Source organism: Bos taurus, chromosome 1, assembly GCF_002263795.3.
Source record: "Bos taurus isolate L1 Dominette 01449 registration number 42190680 breed Hereford chromosome 1, ARS-UCD2.0, whole genome shotgun sequence".
In the NCBI taxonomy this organism is placed as follows: Eukaryota; Metazoa; Chordata; class Mammalia; order Artiodactyla; family Bovidae; genus Bos; species Bos taurus.
Window position 1 is genome coordinate 128257264 of NC_037328.1, and position 19450 is coordinate 128276713.

The 19450-nt window shown below is 42.2% G+C and overlaps 1 protein-coding gene across 2 annotated transcripts in view; it reads right to left on the minus strand.

Moving 5' to 3' along the window:
- Positions 1–1233: 1233 nt before the first annotated feature.
- TRIM42 (tripartite motif containing 42) overlaps positions 1234–19450 on the minus strand; it is a 30157-nt gene continuing 11940 nt past the window's right edge. The window contains exons 3-5 of one of the 2 annotated variants that reach the window (XM_002685043.6): positions 15922–16745; positions 11624–11848; positions 1234–1501 (exon numbers count right to left, since the gene is read on the minus strand). In XM_002685043.6, coding sequence (XP_002685089.1) covers positions 1415–1501; positions 11624–11848; positions 15922–16745 — 1136 coding nt within the window. In that variant the 3' untranslated portion in view covers positions 1234–1414. Of the gene's footprint in view, positions 1502–10456; positions 11849–15921; positions 16746–19450 lie in introns of those variants that run through there. The other variant, XM_024996122.2, reaches the window with a different exon arrangement.

The following is a 19450-nucleotide window of genomic DNA, read 5'->3' on the forward strand; positions in this document are numbered from 1 at the left end:
GACCACTTGTCCTTTTCCATGCCCCCTCCCACTTCTGTGTATAGACCCTCATAGTGCAGTTTAATGTGTTGGGGGTGGGGTTCACAGGAGGGTCATTCTGTGCACCTGTCTTCTAACACTAGTTCCTCTGTCCCTGGTACTAATGTGAGCTTCACTGAATCAGCCATTGGAACAGAATAAATGAGATGCTGTCCCTGCCCTAGAGACTAGGGACCAATGAGTGCTTCTGAGCATCATGGACTGGAATAGATGACTCTGTGGGGGAGGGGGTGGGGAGGAAGTGCTCTGTGTTTAGGGAGAACCCAGGGAAAAAAAGGAGGTATCATCCTAAATTAGATCACCTGGAGAATCAGCAAAGACTTCCTGAAGGAAGTGGTTGAGCTGGGGCCTGTAAGACTGGTGGTGTCTTCTAACCAGCAATGGGGTGGAGTTCAGGAGAGGGTCGTTCCAGGCATGGGTCCTTGTCAGGCAAGAAGCTCTGGAGGCTTCACGTTGTCTGAAGGGCCTGGCCAAGTTCAGTGAGGTTGGAGCTGACACACAACTCTGCCATCCTTTACTGCCTTACTTCAAAGAACTGTAGGGGACCCCCCTGCCAGGCATTCTACTGCTCCTCCTTTGCTCTGGGGACCAGAAGGAGTGAAGACAAGAGGGAGCACTCTCATTCTTTTGGTTCCGAGGCATGCCTCAGACCATAGGGTTAAAGTTATGGGAAGGCAAGTCCAGGCTCAATAATTAGGAAGTGCATTCTAACAATATTGACTTTTTCATATTAAAACAGACTGAATAGGAAGGGAATGATAGGCATATGTTCATATGTGCCATGTGCTTAGTCATGTCTGACTCTTTGTGACCCCATAGATTGCAGCCTGCCATGCTCCTGGGTCCATGAAATTTTCCAGGCAAGAATACTGGAGTGGGATACCATTTCCTATTCCAGGGAATCTTCCCTACCCAGAGATCAAACCTGTGTTTCCTACGTCTTCTGCCTCCCCATCCATCAGTGATTTGCCCAAACATTAGTTCTAGTAACTAGAACTACTTAGGCCAGGATCAGAATGCACACCCAGGGACCTGACTTCAAAGAGAGTGACTTTTTTTTTTTTTTTTAACCAATGCTGCCTCCCACAAAACACTGCAGAATTCTGAGCCTAGGGTTAGACCTGAGATAATAAAACATACTGACTTGCTGACTGTTTTGTATCTTAGTTTCAATTTAATGAGCAAACAGTAAGCCAAGACATTTCCTTTTATTAGCTCTTAGTAGACTCCTGCTTAAATGGCTCAGAGGTCCAGGGAATATTGTCTACAACCTCAATGAAGAATGTGGTGAGAAAAATACTTTTACATATGTGTGTGTCCTATATGTCTATTTTGTGTGGCATCTCTGAGGTTGCTGCCTGCTCTGCGGGGCTGCTCAGAAGCGTTTCTGGAGGGCAGTCTGGATATTCTTCAGCAGGCCCCACTTAGCTCGGTTCTTTCCACGCCCATCTGGTGTTACCACCTGCAATCAGAAGCAGAGAGCCCTGGCACCAACCACAAGGGACATAGCAGCTCCCAGAAGCCTGGCCTCTGCAGCGGGCCAGACATTACACACATTATCTGATTAGCTCCTCATGCCAACAATCACATGAGGCAGGTGCCGTTGATCCCATTTCAAAGATGAAAAAACTGAGGCTCAGAAGAACCAGGTAGATTTCCTAAAGTCTCAGTGCTAGTATGTGGTGGGTTTGGGATTTCACAGAGAAGGTCCCACTTCTTTAAGGCAAGAAGTGAGTGCTGATTATTGTGTTGAGGTTGTGACCCAGGTAGGCTTCACCAGAAAGTAGCCCCAGGGTGCTCCCCACCCAACCCATGGAAATTGTTTCTGTCACAGCTCTTATCATTTGTTCATTTCAGCGAGTGTGTTTCATTTTCTTACCAGAGTGTGAGCACCTTGATTGGGATGTGGAGGCAGTGACAATCTTTCATCTCTGTATTGCCAACATCAGATATGGTACAGAGAAGTGTCTTGAAAATTGAATGAAAGGTGAATAGAGTCATAATTTGTACATCTGCCAACCGCTTCTCTTTGATGCTTCATACCATCCCTGACCACAGTGCATAGTCAGTGCTCCCTAGAAAAGGCAGCTTGCATTGGGTAGCAGGACTTTCCTAGAAGTCTCACCAACTCAGCTTAGATGTGGAGCTCCATGCCTTACCTTGAGCATGATAGACTTACCCAGATCTTGCCCTGATGGCATTTCTATTCCTTCCCAATACACATTTACTAAGAAGGCATTTAGGGAGTGAGGTCAAAATCCGGGTGTGATAGACAGCACACAGGACAAATGAGCTCAGTCTTGATGGATCAGGACTCATGGGGGAGGTAGAGTGGGGGTGCAGTTTGGATTGTGAAGAGCAATGTTTGTACAAAGCACAGAGTCTGTCTATATAAAGATTTTTATGTTTGTATTCAAGGGGAAAGGACACTATTACCATTATGCTCTCTAGTTTTGCAAAATTTATTTTTAGTTTTAGAGAAAACAAGGCTTCATGCAAGACAAAGATTATATGTATGGTGTTAGATTACCCATCCCTAGATACAAATGGAAATAATACTTGGAGATAACCCTGATAAGGGTTATATAAATGTGTAAGATACACACACAGAGCTACTGGGGGCAATGAGGAAGAAATAACAGTGTTGTGACAGGTTGAGAATTGACTCATAAAAATAGGGGTAAATCCTACAAAGCTCTGTCATAAAGGACAGGATCTTCAGAGATAAAGCCTGAGTACGACATGTAAATGGGGCAGTGGGGACTGAGGTGTGTCTCTGAACAAGAGGATCAGATGAAACAGGACAGAAGAAACAGAGAAGAGGACTTGAGGTACTAAAGACACTGAAATGATAGCTGATAGGCCTTCCCCTGCCCCCAAACCTCAGATGGCTTTCCAAATCAATTCTATCAAACTTTTGAAAAAGAGTACTTTTAGAAAATAGAAAAAGAGCAATAGTTTCCTAGCTCATTTTATCAAGCTAGTAAAATATTGGTTCTAGAAGCAGATAAAACCACACAAGCAAAACAGTATAGGTCCGGTTCATATATGATCATAGATGCAATACTCCAAAGCAAAATATGAGCTAACTAAAACCAAGTATATTATAAAAATAATGCATCATGATCATAGAGGGTTTATTCCATGAATTAAAGTGGAGTTTAACATCAGAAAAATTAATGTGATTTATTTCATTAATGCTTAAAGGAGAAAAATCACATGATTATCTTCAATGATTTAAAAAATTATAAAGTTGCATAAGCTCTCAAAAATTTAAAAGTAGACAGAACTTTCCCTAACTTAATAAAGATTATACATCCCAAAAACTAAATAAAAAAACCATCAGGGTTCAATGCAAAAACATTAAAATTAAGAATAAGACAAGGACATCAACTCTTGCAACTGCCATTTCTACAGGACCCCTAGCCCTGGCCAAAGGTATAAGGAAAGAAAAAGAAATCAATGTTCAAGAATTGCAAGAAAAGAGATAAAACTATCATTATTTATAGCTGATATGATCTTATGCTTGGGAAAAAAAGCAGAATCAACAGATAGGCTCTCAGAATAATGAGACACTATTGAGATTGCTGGAATCATGATTAACCTATCAACACAGTAGTTTTTTTTTTTTTTTCCAAGCCAGCAATACATTAGAAAATATAATTAAATAAAAATAACATTAATAATATAAACTAAGTCTGTAAAATATATAGTTTAACCAGAAACATGTAGTACCTCTACAAGAAGAATTTTAAAACCTTAATAAAGCACACAGGAGGTGATTTGAACAAAAATCAGAACTATTACAAAAATATTGTCTCCAAAGTAGAGACTCAATGCTTCCCCAACTGAATTCTACTCATTTTATCTTTTCTTTCTTTCTTTTTTTTCTTTAGGAATTCAATTTACTTACTCCAAAATGGAGTTGGCCTTCAATAAATGAGGCCTTTAAAAAGCGTTAATTTTCATGCTTCATGTAAAGGAATGCATTTCTATTATTAACTAAGTAGACCTTAAAAAAGAAAGAAGGACAATAGGGAGACTTACCTTAGCAGTTCATTAAGACATAACACAAAGCTGAAATCAACAATAAAGTAGTGTGGTATTGACATACGAGCAAACAGACCAATGGAATACAATAGAGAGCTCAGAGAAATGCCTCTGAATATATGGCAGTTTAATACAAGATCAAACTGGCATCCTTTTTGTATTCTAATGGAGAGGATATTGCTAGGTAGATGATATTGGGAAAACTGACCCATTCAATGTCCAAAAAAGTAGAACGTCCATACCTAGAACTACACACAAAGGTGAACTCTGGATGGATTAAAGTCCTAAATTTCAAAGGTCAAACTAAAGTTAATAAAAGAATATGTGGAAGATTACCTTTGTGATATAAGCCTTCTTAAGGACTTTTTAAACAAAACTTCAAAAGGTCAAACCATGAAAAAAATAACTGGTGACACTGATCACATCAAAATGGAAGATTTCTGCTGTTTCATGAAATACACAATGAACAAAGTGACAAAGTAGACATTAGTAGACAAATGTCAGAACTGAGGAGATATTAGCAGTATCTAAAACCATGATCTAGAATATACAAGGTCATACTGCAAATCATCTAGAAAAAGAAAAATGCAGTGGAAGAATGAGTACATGATATTTAGCAGGCTATCTGCAGAAGAAGGAATCCTGAAAACAAGCCTATGAAATGAAATTTTAAATAATAAGGAGACAGCACTTTCTACCTATTGGGCTAGCAAAATGGTAATGGGCTAGGTGGGGTCTAGGATATAGGGACCCTCATTCACTCCTTATGCAATGTACATGCATCCAGTCAGATCAAGTACACACACACTCTATCCCCAGCAATTTCACTCATGGTATATGTCTGATAAGGGCTGAATTGTTTCAAAAATTTTTATGTTGAAGTCCTATTCTCAGTATTTCAGAATGTGATGTATTTAGAGACAGGGCTTTCAAAGAGTTGATTAAGTTAAAATGAGGTCATGATGGAGGGTCTTAACAAACCTAGACAGTGTATTAAAAAGCAAAGACATCACTCTGCTGACAAAGGTCCATATAGTCAAAGCTATTGTTTTTCCAGTAGTCATGTACAGATGTGAGAGTTGGACCATGAAGAAGGTTGAACGCCAAATAATTGATGCTTTTGAATTGTGGTGCTGGAGAAGACTCTTGAGAGTCCCTTGGACTGCAAGGAGATCAAACCAGTCAATCCTGAGGGAAATCAACTCTGAATACTCATTGGAAGTACTGATGCTGAAGCTGAAGCTCCAATACTTTGGGTGCCTGATGCGAAGAGGTGACTCACTGGAAAAGACCCTGATGCTGGGAAAGACTGAAGGCAGGAGGAGAAGAGGGTGGAGAGGAGACGGCAGAGGATGAGATGGTTACATAGCATCACTGACTTAATGGACATGAGTTTGAGCAAATTCCAGGAGATAGTGAAGGACAGGGAAGCCTGGTGTGCTACAGTCCTTGGGGTCACAGAGAGTCAGACATGGCTTAGCAACTGAAAAACAACAACAAATCCAATGTGACTGTCCTTATAAGAAGAGGAAGTCTGGACACACAGAGGCACACCTGAGGTGCACTTGCATGAGAAAAAACTCTGTGAGTCTTTTCTCACAGGGAGAAGGTGGGGAGAAAGTAGACATTTGCAAATCATGGGGAAGGGTCTCAGAAGAAACCAGACCCTCCAATACCTTAATCTTGGGCTCCTGGCTTCCAGAACAGTGAGACAATACATTTCTGTTGTTTAAGCCAATTAGTAACATCTAATGTGACAAACTCTAGTAAACTAATAAAATGTCCCAGAGAAAGTCTCACATCCTCATCCCACCCACAAAATATGAATAAGGCTGTTCACCGAGCATTATTGGAAGTCACCTGAGTATCTATTCTGCTGAGTCAACAGGTAAAACGTGGTGAACACCAGCTTATTGTAAAGGATGGGGCAGTGTTAGGAGTTAGGGGCTAAATGCGCCCAACAACATGGGTGGTTCATAAAAACAGTGTTCAGAGTAAAAAGGTAAGACACAGTAAGTTATGTAACACCATGATGTTTGCGTAAATTAATAACATTCAAAAAAATACACACCATGTAAGAACACATAAAAGCAACAAGATGCACAGAAAACATACTGGAATGGATATTTAGGGAGGGAAGGCAATGGCACACCACTCCAGTACTCTTGCTTGGAAAATCTCATGGACGGAGGAGCCTGTTAGGCTGCAATCCATGGGGTCATTAAGAGTCGGACACGACTGAGCGGCTTCACTTTCACTTTTCACTTTCATGCATTGGAGAAGGAAATGGCAACCCACTCCAGTGTTCTTGCCTGGAGAATCCCAGGGACGGGGGAGCCTGGTGGGCTGCCGTCTATGGGGTCGCACAGAGTTGGACACAACTGAAGTGACTTAGCATAGCATAGCATAGTCACAAAAGGAATTAAATACATAAATAAGAAAGGGCTTGAAGTCCTAAGATTTTTTGCCCAATAAAACATAACTCTCAAGAACAAAAGCACCCCCTAATACCAAAAAAAATCAAATAAACAAAAAGAAAAGGGCCTTAAATAGACCCATGTTGGTAATGGACCATGGGTTGAGGTGTCTGACTAATTCCACCTTCTGTGTGTGAGGTTAAAAAATGATAGACCCAGAGGGATGGTATGGGGAGGGAGGAGGGAGGAGGGTTCAGGATGGGGAACACATGAGAAATAAAGGAATAAAAATTTAAAAACATGCTGGAAAAAAAAAATGATATATCAGGTTTGAGCCTAAAGTATACTCATTCCAGGGTTCTAACTTATTGGCAGGGAAAATGGAAAATAGGAAGGGACTAATAGGGTTCTATTTACATGAACCATCAAGGGGCCCTTTGGAAAATAATGAATTCTAAGGAGACAGAGCATGTAAACCACTTCAACTTCATTTCAGGGCATGGAGTCACTGTGAGTATGTGGGTGAGTGAGAGGGTAGCTTCAGGGTAGTTATTTCAAATGCATACTAGTGTTGGTCACTCAAATTATCCTCTAACCCCAGCCCCTGAATATGTATGTGTTACCCTAAGGCAGGGTGTCTGCAGTAGGGACAGAAGGAAAACCAGAAGGAGGCTTTTGTGAAACTGAACATGTCCAGGAAGGCCAGGTAGCCCTGCTCTGTGGCTGGACTTCCAGCCTAAGTGCAGCCTGAGCAGGAAGGAAGCAGCCCTGTGGGTACTCAGGGTAGCTGGCAGGACCACTTCCTGAGCACACCTGAGGCATAGTTGAGGGGCGGGACCCAGTACAGACTGAGAAGGAATTTGAGAGTATGGGTGGGGACAGGGATTGGTGCATTTCCTTAAGAACTATAGGGAATGACACAGAACAGTACCAGTTTGTGATTATTCTGGGGCCTGAATATCTGTCCTCAGACCTGATGTAAGCTGGGAAATCTGGTTTATGTCAGATTGTGGTAGGCAGAATAATGCTCCCCGCAAAGATGCCCACATCCAAATCCCAGGAGCCTGTGAATGTCACGTTACATGGCTGTGTTGTGTGTGCTTAGTCACTCAGTTATGTCTGACTGTTTGTGACTCCATGGACTATAGCCTGCCAGGCTCCTCTATCCATGGGATTCTCCAGGCAAGAACACTGGAGTGGGTTGCCATGCCCTTCTCCAGGGGATCTTCCCAACCCAGGGATTGAACCCAGGTCTCCCACAATCCATGCAGGTACTTTACTGTCTGAGCCACCAGGGAAGCCCTGTTACTTCGCAAAGGGGGACTAAGGTTGCTAGTCAGCTGGTTTTAAGAAAGGGAGATTAAGGACTTCCTGGTGGTCCAGTGGCTAAGACTCCACGCTGTCCATGCAGGGGCCTGGGTTCAATCCCTGGCCAGGGAACGAGATCCCACATGTTGCAACTAAAGATCCTGTGTACTGCAACAAAGACTGAAGAGCTCATGTGCAGCAACTAAGACCTAGTGCAGCCAAATAAATAACTATTAAAAAAAAAGATAGAGGGATTTATTGAATCATCAAGTGGATCTATGTGACCACAAGAGTCCTTCAAAGTAGAAGAGGGAGATGCAGAAGGGAACCACAGAGATGATGATGTGAGAACTCAGTCTACAGTTGCTAGTGTTGAAAATAGAGGAAGAAGCCATGAGCCGAGGAATGTGGCAGCTGCTTGAAGCCTGAAAAGGCAAGGAAATGAATTTTCCCCTGGAGCCTCTAGAAATCACATAGCCCTGCTCACACCTTAGATCTCTGATCCCCAGAATTGTGAGTTAAGAGGGAAATTTGTATTGTTTAAGCTACCAATTTGTTACAGGAGCAATAGGAAACCAAGGCACAGGGGAAAAGTTAGATTTGTCATGGAAGGACTTCCCAGAAGTTTGAAGACTTCCCTGGAGATTTGAAGTCAGAGGGAGACAATGGGGTGAGAATGGGGGCAGTGGTCTAGAGGAAGAGCAGGAGGAGGGACGGAGCCCACAGAGTACATGATTGGTCCAAAACCACGTCTCGATTTCTTCTCAAACATCAGTGAAGCTCTTGGATGTTAGAAGCTCTCACCTGGGAACTAGGGGCCAGGAGGGGTGAGCAAGACAGCATGATGCCTGTCCTCACTGAGTCGCTGCCTAGTGGACTTGGGGCTTGGACCCGGGTACGCTGCTCAAGCCCAGTACTCTTTCTGATGTATGATTTTGCTTCGTAAAGAAAAGTCCCACTCACTGCTGTTGTTTGGACAGCATCCTTCCAGAGTGTGAGGCCAGGTCCCCGAGGCTGAGCCCACCCTGCCCAGACTTCACTGCATCTGATTATCTGATTATGGTGCATGGGACGAAGAACTCCTGCCTTGGATGAGACCTAGGTTCCCACTCAACTCCTTCGGGTTACATGAGGCCAGTCAATTTCCCTGTCTGAGCCTCAGTTTCCTCTTCTGTAAGCTGGAGGCAGTAACTGCCTGCCTTCGAGCGGCTGGGATGATCACTGATAATGAATATACAGTGTTGGACACAGAGTCAGCCTGCAATGAATGAGACCTTTAAAAAGTGTTAAAGTTAATTTTCATGCTTCATGTATTAGACTGCAAATAAAATCCCTAAAAAATAAAATCAACAAGCCACATACTATGAAAATCAAATATAAAAGGTGTTATTTCACTTCCTTAACAAAAGGATGGGAATATTGCATTTTGGATAAGAAATGATTCTGCTGCCTCATTACGGCATTTTAAATGAAACCTTTCAGGAATACCTGCATAGTACTGATGCCGAAGGAAAAATATTTCGATTTTATAGGAAAGAGCTGAAGTCATTACTTTTATGAAGCTTTATAAATGTCATTCAAACACACCATCTTATTTTCATTTGCTACTGAAGCCTTTACTTATGCAAATCATGACAAATGTTAAGGAAAGCTGAGTTTCCCCTGGAATGCTAATATAATCACAAAAAAGGAGGAAGAATTACTTCTGAAGGAAAAATCTATATTGCAGCTCTGTGAGTCAGATAAAAATGAAGCTTCCAGTAAAGCTCATTAATTAGTGCTCTGCTTATTTAGAAATTGTATTAAAAAGAAAAGAAACTGGAATGAGTTTTCTTCCTTTATAGGGAGAGCAAACGCTTGACCTAAACAGTTTCAGGGGGATGTTGCTTCTCAATTGATTGTAAAATAGCACATAACAACTTTCAGGCCTCTTCCAGTAGTTTGCAATTATTAATTTTACATATCAGTTTCTTTCCTCTCTCTTTTATGTAGACATTTTTAAATATATTTATTTGTTTGGTCACATTTTCACTCGTGTATTCATTCAATAACCATTAAGACCCTGCTCTATGCACAGTGCTTTGGTAGGCATTGTGGGAGAAAGAAAGATGAATTAAATGTGAATTTTGTTTTCAAGCAGTTCAGAGTGTAAGAGGGATGACAAAATATCTACCTAAGGAAGGCTGACACTCTTTGGTCTCTCCACCCACATCTTTGTCCCTTGCATCTAAAAATGACTTAAGATACATGTTAAAAAAAAAAACCAATAACAGCACTGAGTGCCCTTCATGGGCAAGACATTTCAGAGGAATTTCTAAAAAATGAGAAGGCAGAGGAATTAGATTGAAGGAAAAATCCATAGTCAAAAGGACCTGCTGTCAAATGTGGCAGCAGCAGAGGGTGTTCTTTGCTCTGGAGAGAAGGGTACCAGCAAGAACTGGGCTGTGGGGCAACTGACCGACAGGGTACCTGGCTGGGGTCTAACAGGGGGAGCAACCAGGCGACTTTCTCATCAGTCACTCTGCCTTCCCGTGTGAGTATCTGACCTCCGTGGAGGGGGAGGGGATGCACAGGGGTGCTGTGCTCCAGAAACAGCGCATCGCATCGGGGTGGAGTAGACGGCCCCCATCCCCCCAGGAGACTTGTTTCAAGTGTAATGAGCAACAGCACAATCCTCCCACTTCCTTTCATCACTAGAGGTAGCAACCAGTCAGATTCTTGAGTCCAGGGGCATGGAGCTAGTCAGACTGTGTTGGTCACACACGGATTGCACCACAAACCTCCAAAACCACATGCAAGCTGAATTTAGGGGAGGAGAAGTGATGGGCTAGCTAACAGTGGTGCAGATGTGGACAGAAGCAGAGATGGAAGGAGGGTGTGTGTGGGAGGGAGTAGAACGAGAGATGCTGATGGAGAGACTGAGAGAAACTGATGACTTGCCAGTTTTCTTGTGTATCAGGTGTGTGTCCCACCTGGAAGTGGTCTCATGAGAGTCCTCTCTCTCTGCACTATAAATTTCTCTTTTCAAAAGTCAAAAGGAATGGATTTATTCTCTTTACTTCTAAAGAATCTCTGATTAAGATATAATTTACTGATTCCTAAGAGCACTATCATGATTGTACAGTAAGATAGTTCTAGGCAGTCTTGGCATTTTTCTTCCCTTTCTCCTTTGAATATCAATAAAATTATGCCCCTGAATGTATTTCCCCTGGAGATAAAAGGAAGAACCAGCCTTGCATCACAAAAAAAGATAGGAATAATCTTATCCCTTCCTTTTTTGGAATTCTTCCTGGCTTGCTCACTGGCAACTCCTTGACTTTCAGATATACAACAAATACATTTTTTAGTATAAGTATTTCCTAAATATGGCATGGGATACACTAACACTAAAAATTTTATTCATTGCATGCATCCTGTATTTATATTGGTTAAATCTGATACACTATCTTTGCTTGAGTCACCACGGGGGCTAATGTGTCACTTTTTTTGTCCTTCTTACACCAAGATTATTTGTTTTCTAGACTTTGAGCTCCTTGAAGGCAAGAATTATGTCTTATTTTCCTTGGCACCTCTACATCCTAACCTGATACCTGGCACGAATGTTTTCTGAATCAGACTGAGGTGATGATTCTCAGGCCTCATTGGCAAAGTTGGTTGAGGCCAGGGCCCCTCTCTGTGTCCTTGAGTAGTAAGTTTTCTGGGAGTAGAGGGGCCTGTCACAGGGTGAGTTCCATGATCTCGCGATCATCCTGACAGGTGCATCCAAAGTGGATCAAGAACATCTGTCTGAGAAATAATGTGTACAGTACCTTGCAAATGTCACTCCACTGCCCGGGACCATTATCATTGATGGCTCGCACTTTAAACAGATACTCGGTGTTGGGGGTCAGGTTGTGTAGCTCCAGATTCTGCTGCATTATGTCCCGAATTTGTCCACAGAGCTCTGTCCGCACATTGTTAGGAGGGGAAGTAATGAGTTCGTAGAATTCCATCTCAAAAGAGTCCACGTCTTCTGTTGGGCATGTCCAGTAAACCTAGGAAGAAGTGGATGTATTAGTGGGGTATTAGCAGACACCATGCAGTTCTCTTTTTCCTTGAAGATTGGTGCTGTTGACCCCATGGGGTAAGTTTAAACTAACTCAGCCCCTCTAGCTGCTGAAGACCTTGTGCAACAGTCTTGAAAGGCTGGGTGATGAGTCCTGACATGATGTTTACTATGCATTTTAAGAACAGATGGATGCTCCTCTGGCTTCTGTTCCTGTCAGTCAATGTGGAGGTGATCTTACCCTCTGAACACCACTAACCAAAGTGTCTACCATTTACTGAACATCTGTTATGCAACAGATTCTGTGTCAGACATGGCCTGACTCATGTGCTCCTCACAACTTCCTCAGAGGGAGATTTTATTTTCCCATTTTACAGTGGGGGGCTTCCCAGGTGGCGCCACGGTAAAAAGCCTGCCGGCCAATGTAGGAGACGCAAGAGATGTGTGTTCAATCCCTGGGTCAGGAAGAATGCCTGGAGTAGGAAACGGCAACCCACTCCAGTATTCTTGCCTGGAAAATTCCATGGACAGAGGAGCCTGGAGGGCTGTAGCCCATGGGGTTGCAGAGTCGGACACAACTGAGTCGCTGACTATGTATGTAGGCATTTTACTGTGGAGCTCAGAAAGGTTACATTTAGCAATTTCAACTAGAAGTTGAAAAGTGTATATATTTCAACCCTTCATTTATATACAAAAGAGTTGCAAAGAGGTGAAATTACTCATCCAAGTAATGGAGAATATATTTTCACACTCAAAGCATAAAATATCAACTCTTGGGAAGAGAAATATTAACAAGTGTTAATTAGTAGATTGTGCCTGATGTATAAGTATTTTATAATAACTATTTTTAAACATACATTGCATACTTTATTTAAATTTTCATAAAATTAAGTGTTATTGTGTGTACAGGGAGCTCAGCCCAGTTGCTCTGTGATGACCTAGACAGGTAGGATGGAGGTTGGGGTGGGAGGGAGGTTCAAGAGGGAGGAGATGTATGTATACTTAGGGCTTATTCACGCTGCTGTATGGCAGAAATCAACCAACATTGTAAAGCAAATATCCACCAATTAAAAATATAAAAATTTTGTGTATAAAATAAAGTTAATTTATAACTACTCTTATAAGTATACATATTTTAAAGTTGCTATGAATTTGTATGATTACTTTATAATTATTTTTATATATTTACACTTTTAAAAGTGTAAAAAGCCCAACTTATTAATAAGTCATATAAATGTATAAAGTTTTTAAACATTTTTTGATTACCAAAGTGTACTCATTTTAAATACAAACTTGGAAAACACATAAAAAGTATAAGAAATAAATAAACATCTCTTATAATCTCAGAGTTCAGTTAATAATTATTATTTCTTTCCAATTTTAGAATACACACAAATACAAAAATGTATGTAATTTGGATTATATTGCTTTGATTCCTGCTTTTTTCACTTATTGCATTTTATATATGTCCCTATATCATTAAAAATTCATTAAAGCACCATTTTAATAATTGCCCCATAAATGATTTAGTCCTTCTATAGTTGAACAGTTAGGTTGTCTCTAATTTTACACTCTAATAATGATGCATTGAACGCTTTGGGGCATGGATCTTCATCAAGTTTTTAGTAATTTCTTCAAGAGGGATTTCTAGAAATAAAATGGAGTTTTTATAAAAAACTCTTTAAGATTTTTAAGATACATAGTGACAACTCATAAGACTAACTTACAGAGTATTTCCTGTGCCAAAAGGAGACAATAAATTTAAGATTTACCAAAGGAGAAATGTGTAGGGGTAGAGGTATAAATTAGGAGCTTGGGATGAACACACACACACTACTGTATATAAAATAGATAACCAATAAGGACCTACTATATAGCACGGGGAACTGTATTCAATATTCCATAACAACCTATATGAAAAAGAATCTGACAAAGAATGAATATATGTGTGTTTGTAACTGAATCACTCTGCTGTACACCTGAAACTAAAAAATCATTGTAAATCAACTATACTCCAAGTAAATTCAAACAAACAAAACCAAATATCCCCAAACAAAAGAGAACTGTTAGTCAATCATCACTCAAGAGACATGCCAATACTGATTTCAACTTCTGTATCCCTGAGCACTGTGATTCCTGTGTGAACTATTCCCCACGATCCTGAAATAGGTGCATTTCACCTATTCAGGTGAAAATATTAAAAAAATGATATTTTTACACCAAATACCACTGTCTGGCAGTAGGTTTAGGTGTCCTATTTTGAGAGTCAGTGACTTCACTGAGCTTTCCTATGTACGTTCCTTTCTTGAATTCATCAAGGGACCGTTTACAGGTGGCATAGGGAGACTGTTCTCCAAGCTCAAGTATAGGGCAAACATCACCAGTCGTTCCCATCCAGAGCTGGATCTTGCCAACCTCTCAAGTGGTCTGAGTTTCGTGGAGATGAGACCTAACGCAATCCCTGACGCAATGTCACATACATGCAGGTGTTGCTGATCTAGTATCATTTGGAAGTGTAGGTTCAGCTGCTTTGTTGTGGGGACCTGTTACGTGAAGGGCAGAGATACATTTGCTGTGTCTGACAGCCCATGGGAGGATATGTTCTGTATGTTCTACCTTGCAACATAAGGTCATTCCTGGAGCCAATTATAAATGCCAAAACATAGATTATGATGTTTCAGGAGAGTAAAAAAGTAAGGCTTGGTCAGTGTCTCCCTTTAATTTTCTTGTTTCTACATCCTTTGATACTGAAGTGTGGTCTGCTAATTGGCAGCAATGTCAACATCTGGAAGTCTGTTAGAAGTGCAGAATCTCAGGCCCCACTGAGACCCACTGAAGCAGACTCTGCATTTAACAAGATTCCCAGGCACATGTTAATGTTTGAGAACCACTAGTTTAGGCTTCAAGGACGTTAAGTGTCTTTGTGAGTGCTCTCAGATCATGAGGACTGAAGGTGGATTCTGCTCCATGGGAGCAGGCCATGGGTTGGCTTGGGAATTGTCCCTCTAGTGGCCCCAAGAGGAGGCAAGATATGCTCTCATAGAATACATTTTTTCCTCCCTGGATGCTAATGCTGCTGCTGCTGCTAAGTTGCTTCAGTCGTGTCCGACACTGTGGGACCTCATAGACAGCAGCCCACCAAGCTCCCCCGTCCCTGGGATTCTCCAGGCAAGAACACTGGAGTGGGTTGCCATTTCCTTCTCCAATGCATGAAAGTGAAAAATGAAAGTGAAGTCGCTCAGTCGTGTCCGACTCTTAGCCACCCCATGGACTGCAGCCTACCAGGCTCCTCCATCCATGGGATTTTCCAGGCAAGAGTACTGGAGTGGGGTGCCATCGCCTTCTCCAATAGAACATTATATAAACTATTCAGTTTAGATTCAATCAGCTAGATTTGAAAGGAATGTTAAGAGATGGGCTATTTGTTCATATTAGGCCAAGAAGGTCAAGGAAGAGTCACATCCCTTGACGCTGAGTGATGGCAGTTGTAGAGGTCTGTGAGAGATACATACCCTCCCTCACTAAAAAAAAAGCTGAATCTCAGGAGATAAGAACTGGAATTCCATTGGGGATTATCCTTCTAATCTTTCCAAATCATGAAGAGTCTAGATATTTTCTATAGAAAAAGTAGCAATTTATAGGAATCACAGCTGGTAAATCATGGAGCCTGCTTTTCTAATTCCAATTTCTGTTCTCTTTCTACTGTTACAGGCTTTCCTTTGGGAAATATTACCCTCTTCAAGCAGTCTCTTCAAGTTACTTTGGTTCCCAAATTGCAGTCTCTTTCAATAGAGAAGCTGTCTTTGAAGTGGAATTGGGGCTTTCAGATGCATATCTGGCTATGAGTTAAATACATTGTTTGGTTTAAGCCAATCTCGGGCTCTTAAGACTTCAGGAACTTTTCCCTTTTGAATGGACTGACCACACAGAGTCCAGAGGAACAGATCTGAGTGACCATATCTGAGTGGTCAATGAACTAAGTGCAAACTTTCCTGACTACCCACCTCCATGCCATAGCTCACACCCTCCCATCTTTCCTACGGGGCCCAGAGCCTTTCTTACCTTGGCAGCTCTTGGATACACCAGAGTCTGGTAGATAATAATTGGGCCTGGAGTCTGCACAGAGCTATCGTTGAATGAGTACCAGTTGTGGAAGCTATTGCTATTCTGCACAGGCTGATTTTCTACCCCTGCGCTCCAGTAGGTATAGAGGCCATCTGTGGGCTTGGCAGGTGCAGCTGACTGGGCTCGCCCATAGGCTTCCAGACCTATCTTGGTCTTCTCACAGGCAGGGGCATTGAAGGACAATAAGGAAGAGCTTCGCTGGTATATCTGCTGGTTGTTGAAGCTGTGGGTGCTGAAAGTGACCTTCCTGGCGATCATCATTTCTGACTGCAGGGGATAGGGGGACGGCAGGGAGTCCCCAGAGGAACACACCTTCTTGGGTCCTGTGGGGAAGAGCTCGTGAATGGCACTGGAGAGCTCAGCGAAGTCCAAGGGCATGCAGTTCAAGGAGTGTAGCCGGAGCTGTGGGTCGGGCCTGTAAGTGCTCTGGATGCCATCCTCGATCTGGTCCACCAGGATCTTGGCTGACTGCAGGAATGCCACTTGGCCTGTCTCCTTCAGCGCCTCCTTGGAGTAGGCAATCAGGCCATCCATTTCGTTCACCTTCATGGTAGTGACGTACACATACTTTTCAATTTCCTTCTGCCTGGATACCTCCAGATTCTCTATCTGCTCCATGATGGTTTTCTCTTTCTCCTGGAGAATGCTGCGCAGCTTGAGAAATCCATTTCTGATCTCTTTTCGCTTTACCTCCTTGTCAGCTTTAAAGCTGTTTTTTAAAATATTGAATTCCATGAGGTCATTATCAATTTCATAGCGGACTGCAAAACAATCAAGTTAGTTACTTCAGTTAAATTTTTCAGTTCCCCAGATATCAAAGCCAGTGGCAAACTAACTTGGGCTCCAAGGAAGTAGGTGAAAAGGGAGGAAAACCACTTGTTGCTGGGCTGAAAGATGCTAGTATAGGTTTATAAAGTGACTCTGGCCCCTCTCCACACACCCTTCTCTTCCTCTTTGTCTAACATTTCCCTTGGGTATGACAGCCAGCCTTCCCTGGAATACTTCTATCTAATAATTCTTATAGCCTTGGGTCTAAAGGTGGAAGTTCAAGGCCACCCTTGATATTAGTTTTCACTCAACTTTACCTGTTAGCAAGTTGGACTTGAGAAGAGGTGATGTCACAAAGTGGTGGATTTTCCCTATGTGAAAGCCTAAGCTTTTGCAGGGGTGGGAGAAGAAAAAAAACTTCTGATGACTACTTCTAAATATTGCTTTGTCTCATTCACCAAAACCCAGCCCTAGACAATAGTGGCAAATTAGCAAAGTTCCCCTTCACTGTGGCTTCTCTTTGACATGTCCTTTTCCTCTGCTGGGGGCTTTGACTCTCTTGGGTTCAACTGGACTCCCTGTCTTGCCTACCCCACCTCCCAGTTCCTTTCCAGAAAGGGTCTGCTGTTACAAGTCAAGGAAAACCAAGTTCATCCTGCAGCCTTGACATGGCATTTGGATTTTAAGTCCACTCAACTGTTCAACAACTATTTATGGGACACCTATTCCACATCATATACTTTTCTAAGCTCTAAGGATATAGATATGAGTATGAGAGACCACTGATGCCCCAGGAATGCACAAACCCAATGATGCTGCAGTGCAGAGGATGCCAGGGCAGGGTGAGCATGTGGCCCACCTCTGTCTGTGAAATGGCAACTTCATTGGCTTTACAGGGTTTTAGGCATTTGACAGCAATTTGAATACAGGTTAACCTTCTGTGGCCTATTCTAGAGGTAAGGTCCTCTCCAGGAAAGGGTGACTCTGCAGTAAATTGATGGGCTATAATCCTTTCCAGATTTTACTCGGCCGTGGGGATGACCAAATCTTGGTTGGTAACATGGTCCTGGATCCACAGTAAGTTGGATTTCTGTGGGTGGTGGCCTTTGTGACAATGATGTGCATTAAACCCTAGGGTTCTGGCAGACTGTGAGAACAGGACAACAACTGTCTTGGTTACCACTGTGACTAGGATATGTAGAGGTGCTAGAAAGGTGTTTGTTGAGTGTAAGCCATTCTGTTGTGTTTTCTCACATCTTCAGGGTGAATGTCAATAGTGTTGCTTTCTGGTCTACTTTCTGAGGCCCTCATTTCCTCTGCCCACCTCCTTCCTCATACTGGCTCAGAAGGGTGGATGGAGAGGCAATACAGATGGGGGCTGAACAGGGGAGTATCAGGATGTGATTGCAGTGGTGCTGAGAAATGCTCCCTGCCCTCCCCACATGCAAGCCCTGCTTGTGACTTAGGCTCCCAGAAATTCCACTTAATGATGCACTGGTTCCTTTGACTCTTCAGCAGTTACTCATTGTTAAAGATATTTGAATAGGAAATTCCTTGCTTTATTAGGGATTAGTTAGGTATCTGTAGAGCAGAGTCCAGAGAGACAAGATAAAAATATCTTGACGAGGGGAAAGGGGGGTTATCAGGAGAGGAGAAGAGAGGAGAGACCAGAAGCACTACCTGCTCCCCCGACCCACCCCCCCCCCCCCACAACCAAATGTGGTTTTGCAAGAGCTCTTCTTAGAATAAATTCAGAGCAAGGTCTCTTTCAGGCACTGTATTTAAAATTAACTACTATTTATTAAACATTTATTATAGATCCAATCCATACATTATCATGTATTACACCTTGAATCATATCCATATATTATTATACATTGCATATAACTTCCTATGAGGAAGACATCATTTCCATTTATAGAGGCCACTAAGGCTCAGAGAGGTTAAACGACTGTCCAGTGTCACACGGCAAGTGGAAACCAGGGCCTGTCCCTAATTCTATTTGCCTAACCCCAGAGCCTTATGTTTTTAATTGCCCCAGTTGCCCTTCTCAGCTCACTGTGAGCACCAGAATCACCTGGGAAACTTAAAGAAAAAGAGAAATCTCTTAACTTTACCTGCTCAGTGAATCAGGCTGAGCAGAGGCTTAGGAATCCAGGTGAGACTGTCTGCAGCTAGATTTAGAATCTAATCCAGGGAACCTTCAGGGGGTCTTACTAAAAATGCAGATTCTGATGGGGTGGGACCTGAGGCTCTGCATTTCTAATAGGATCCCAAGTGATTCCCATGCTGCTGGACTTGGACAACACTTTGAGAAACAAGGCACTAAACTTCTGAGCTCCCTTTAAGCCAGTGGTTCTCAACACTGGTATCACGTTAGAATTACATGGGAGTTTTGAAAAATCCTCATTGTTTAGCCTTTACCTCTATGGGGACAGGATGCATATATCAGATGTTAGTAAAGCTTCCCACTGGTCCCAGTGAGCAGCCGGACACTGCACAGCATCAACCCAAACTGAACCTTCTCTTCAGAGCCCAGAGCTTCTCAAAGCGTGGTCTCAGATCACCTGATTTTAAATTATGTGGAGATCTGCTAACAATGAAGATTTACAGCACCTCCCTGAAAATGAATTGAGTCCTTAAGAATAAGTTTGAGCCCTGGTTTAAAAAAAAAAAATTTTTTTTAACAAGGATGGAC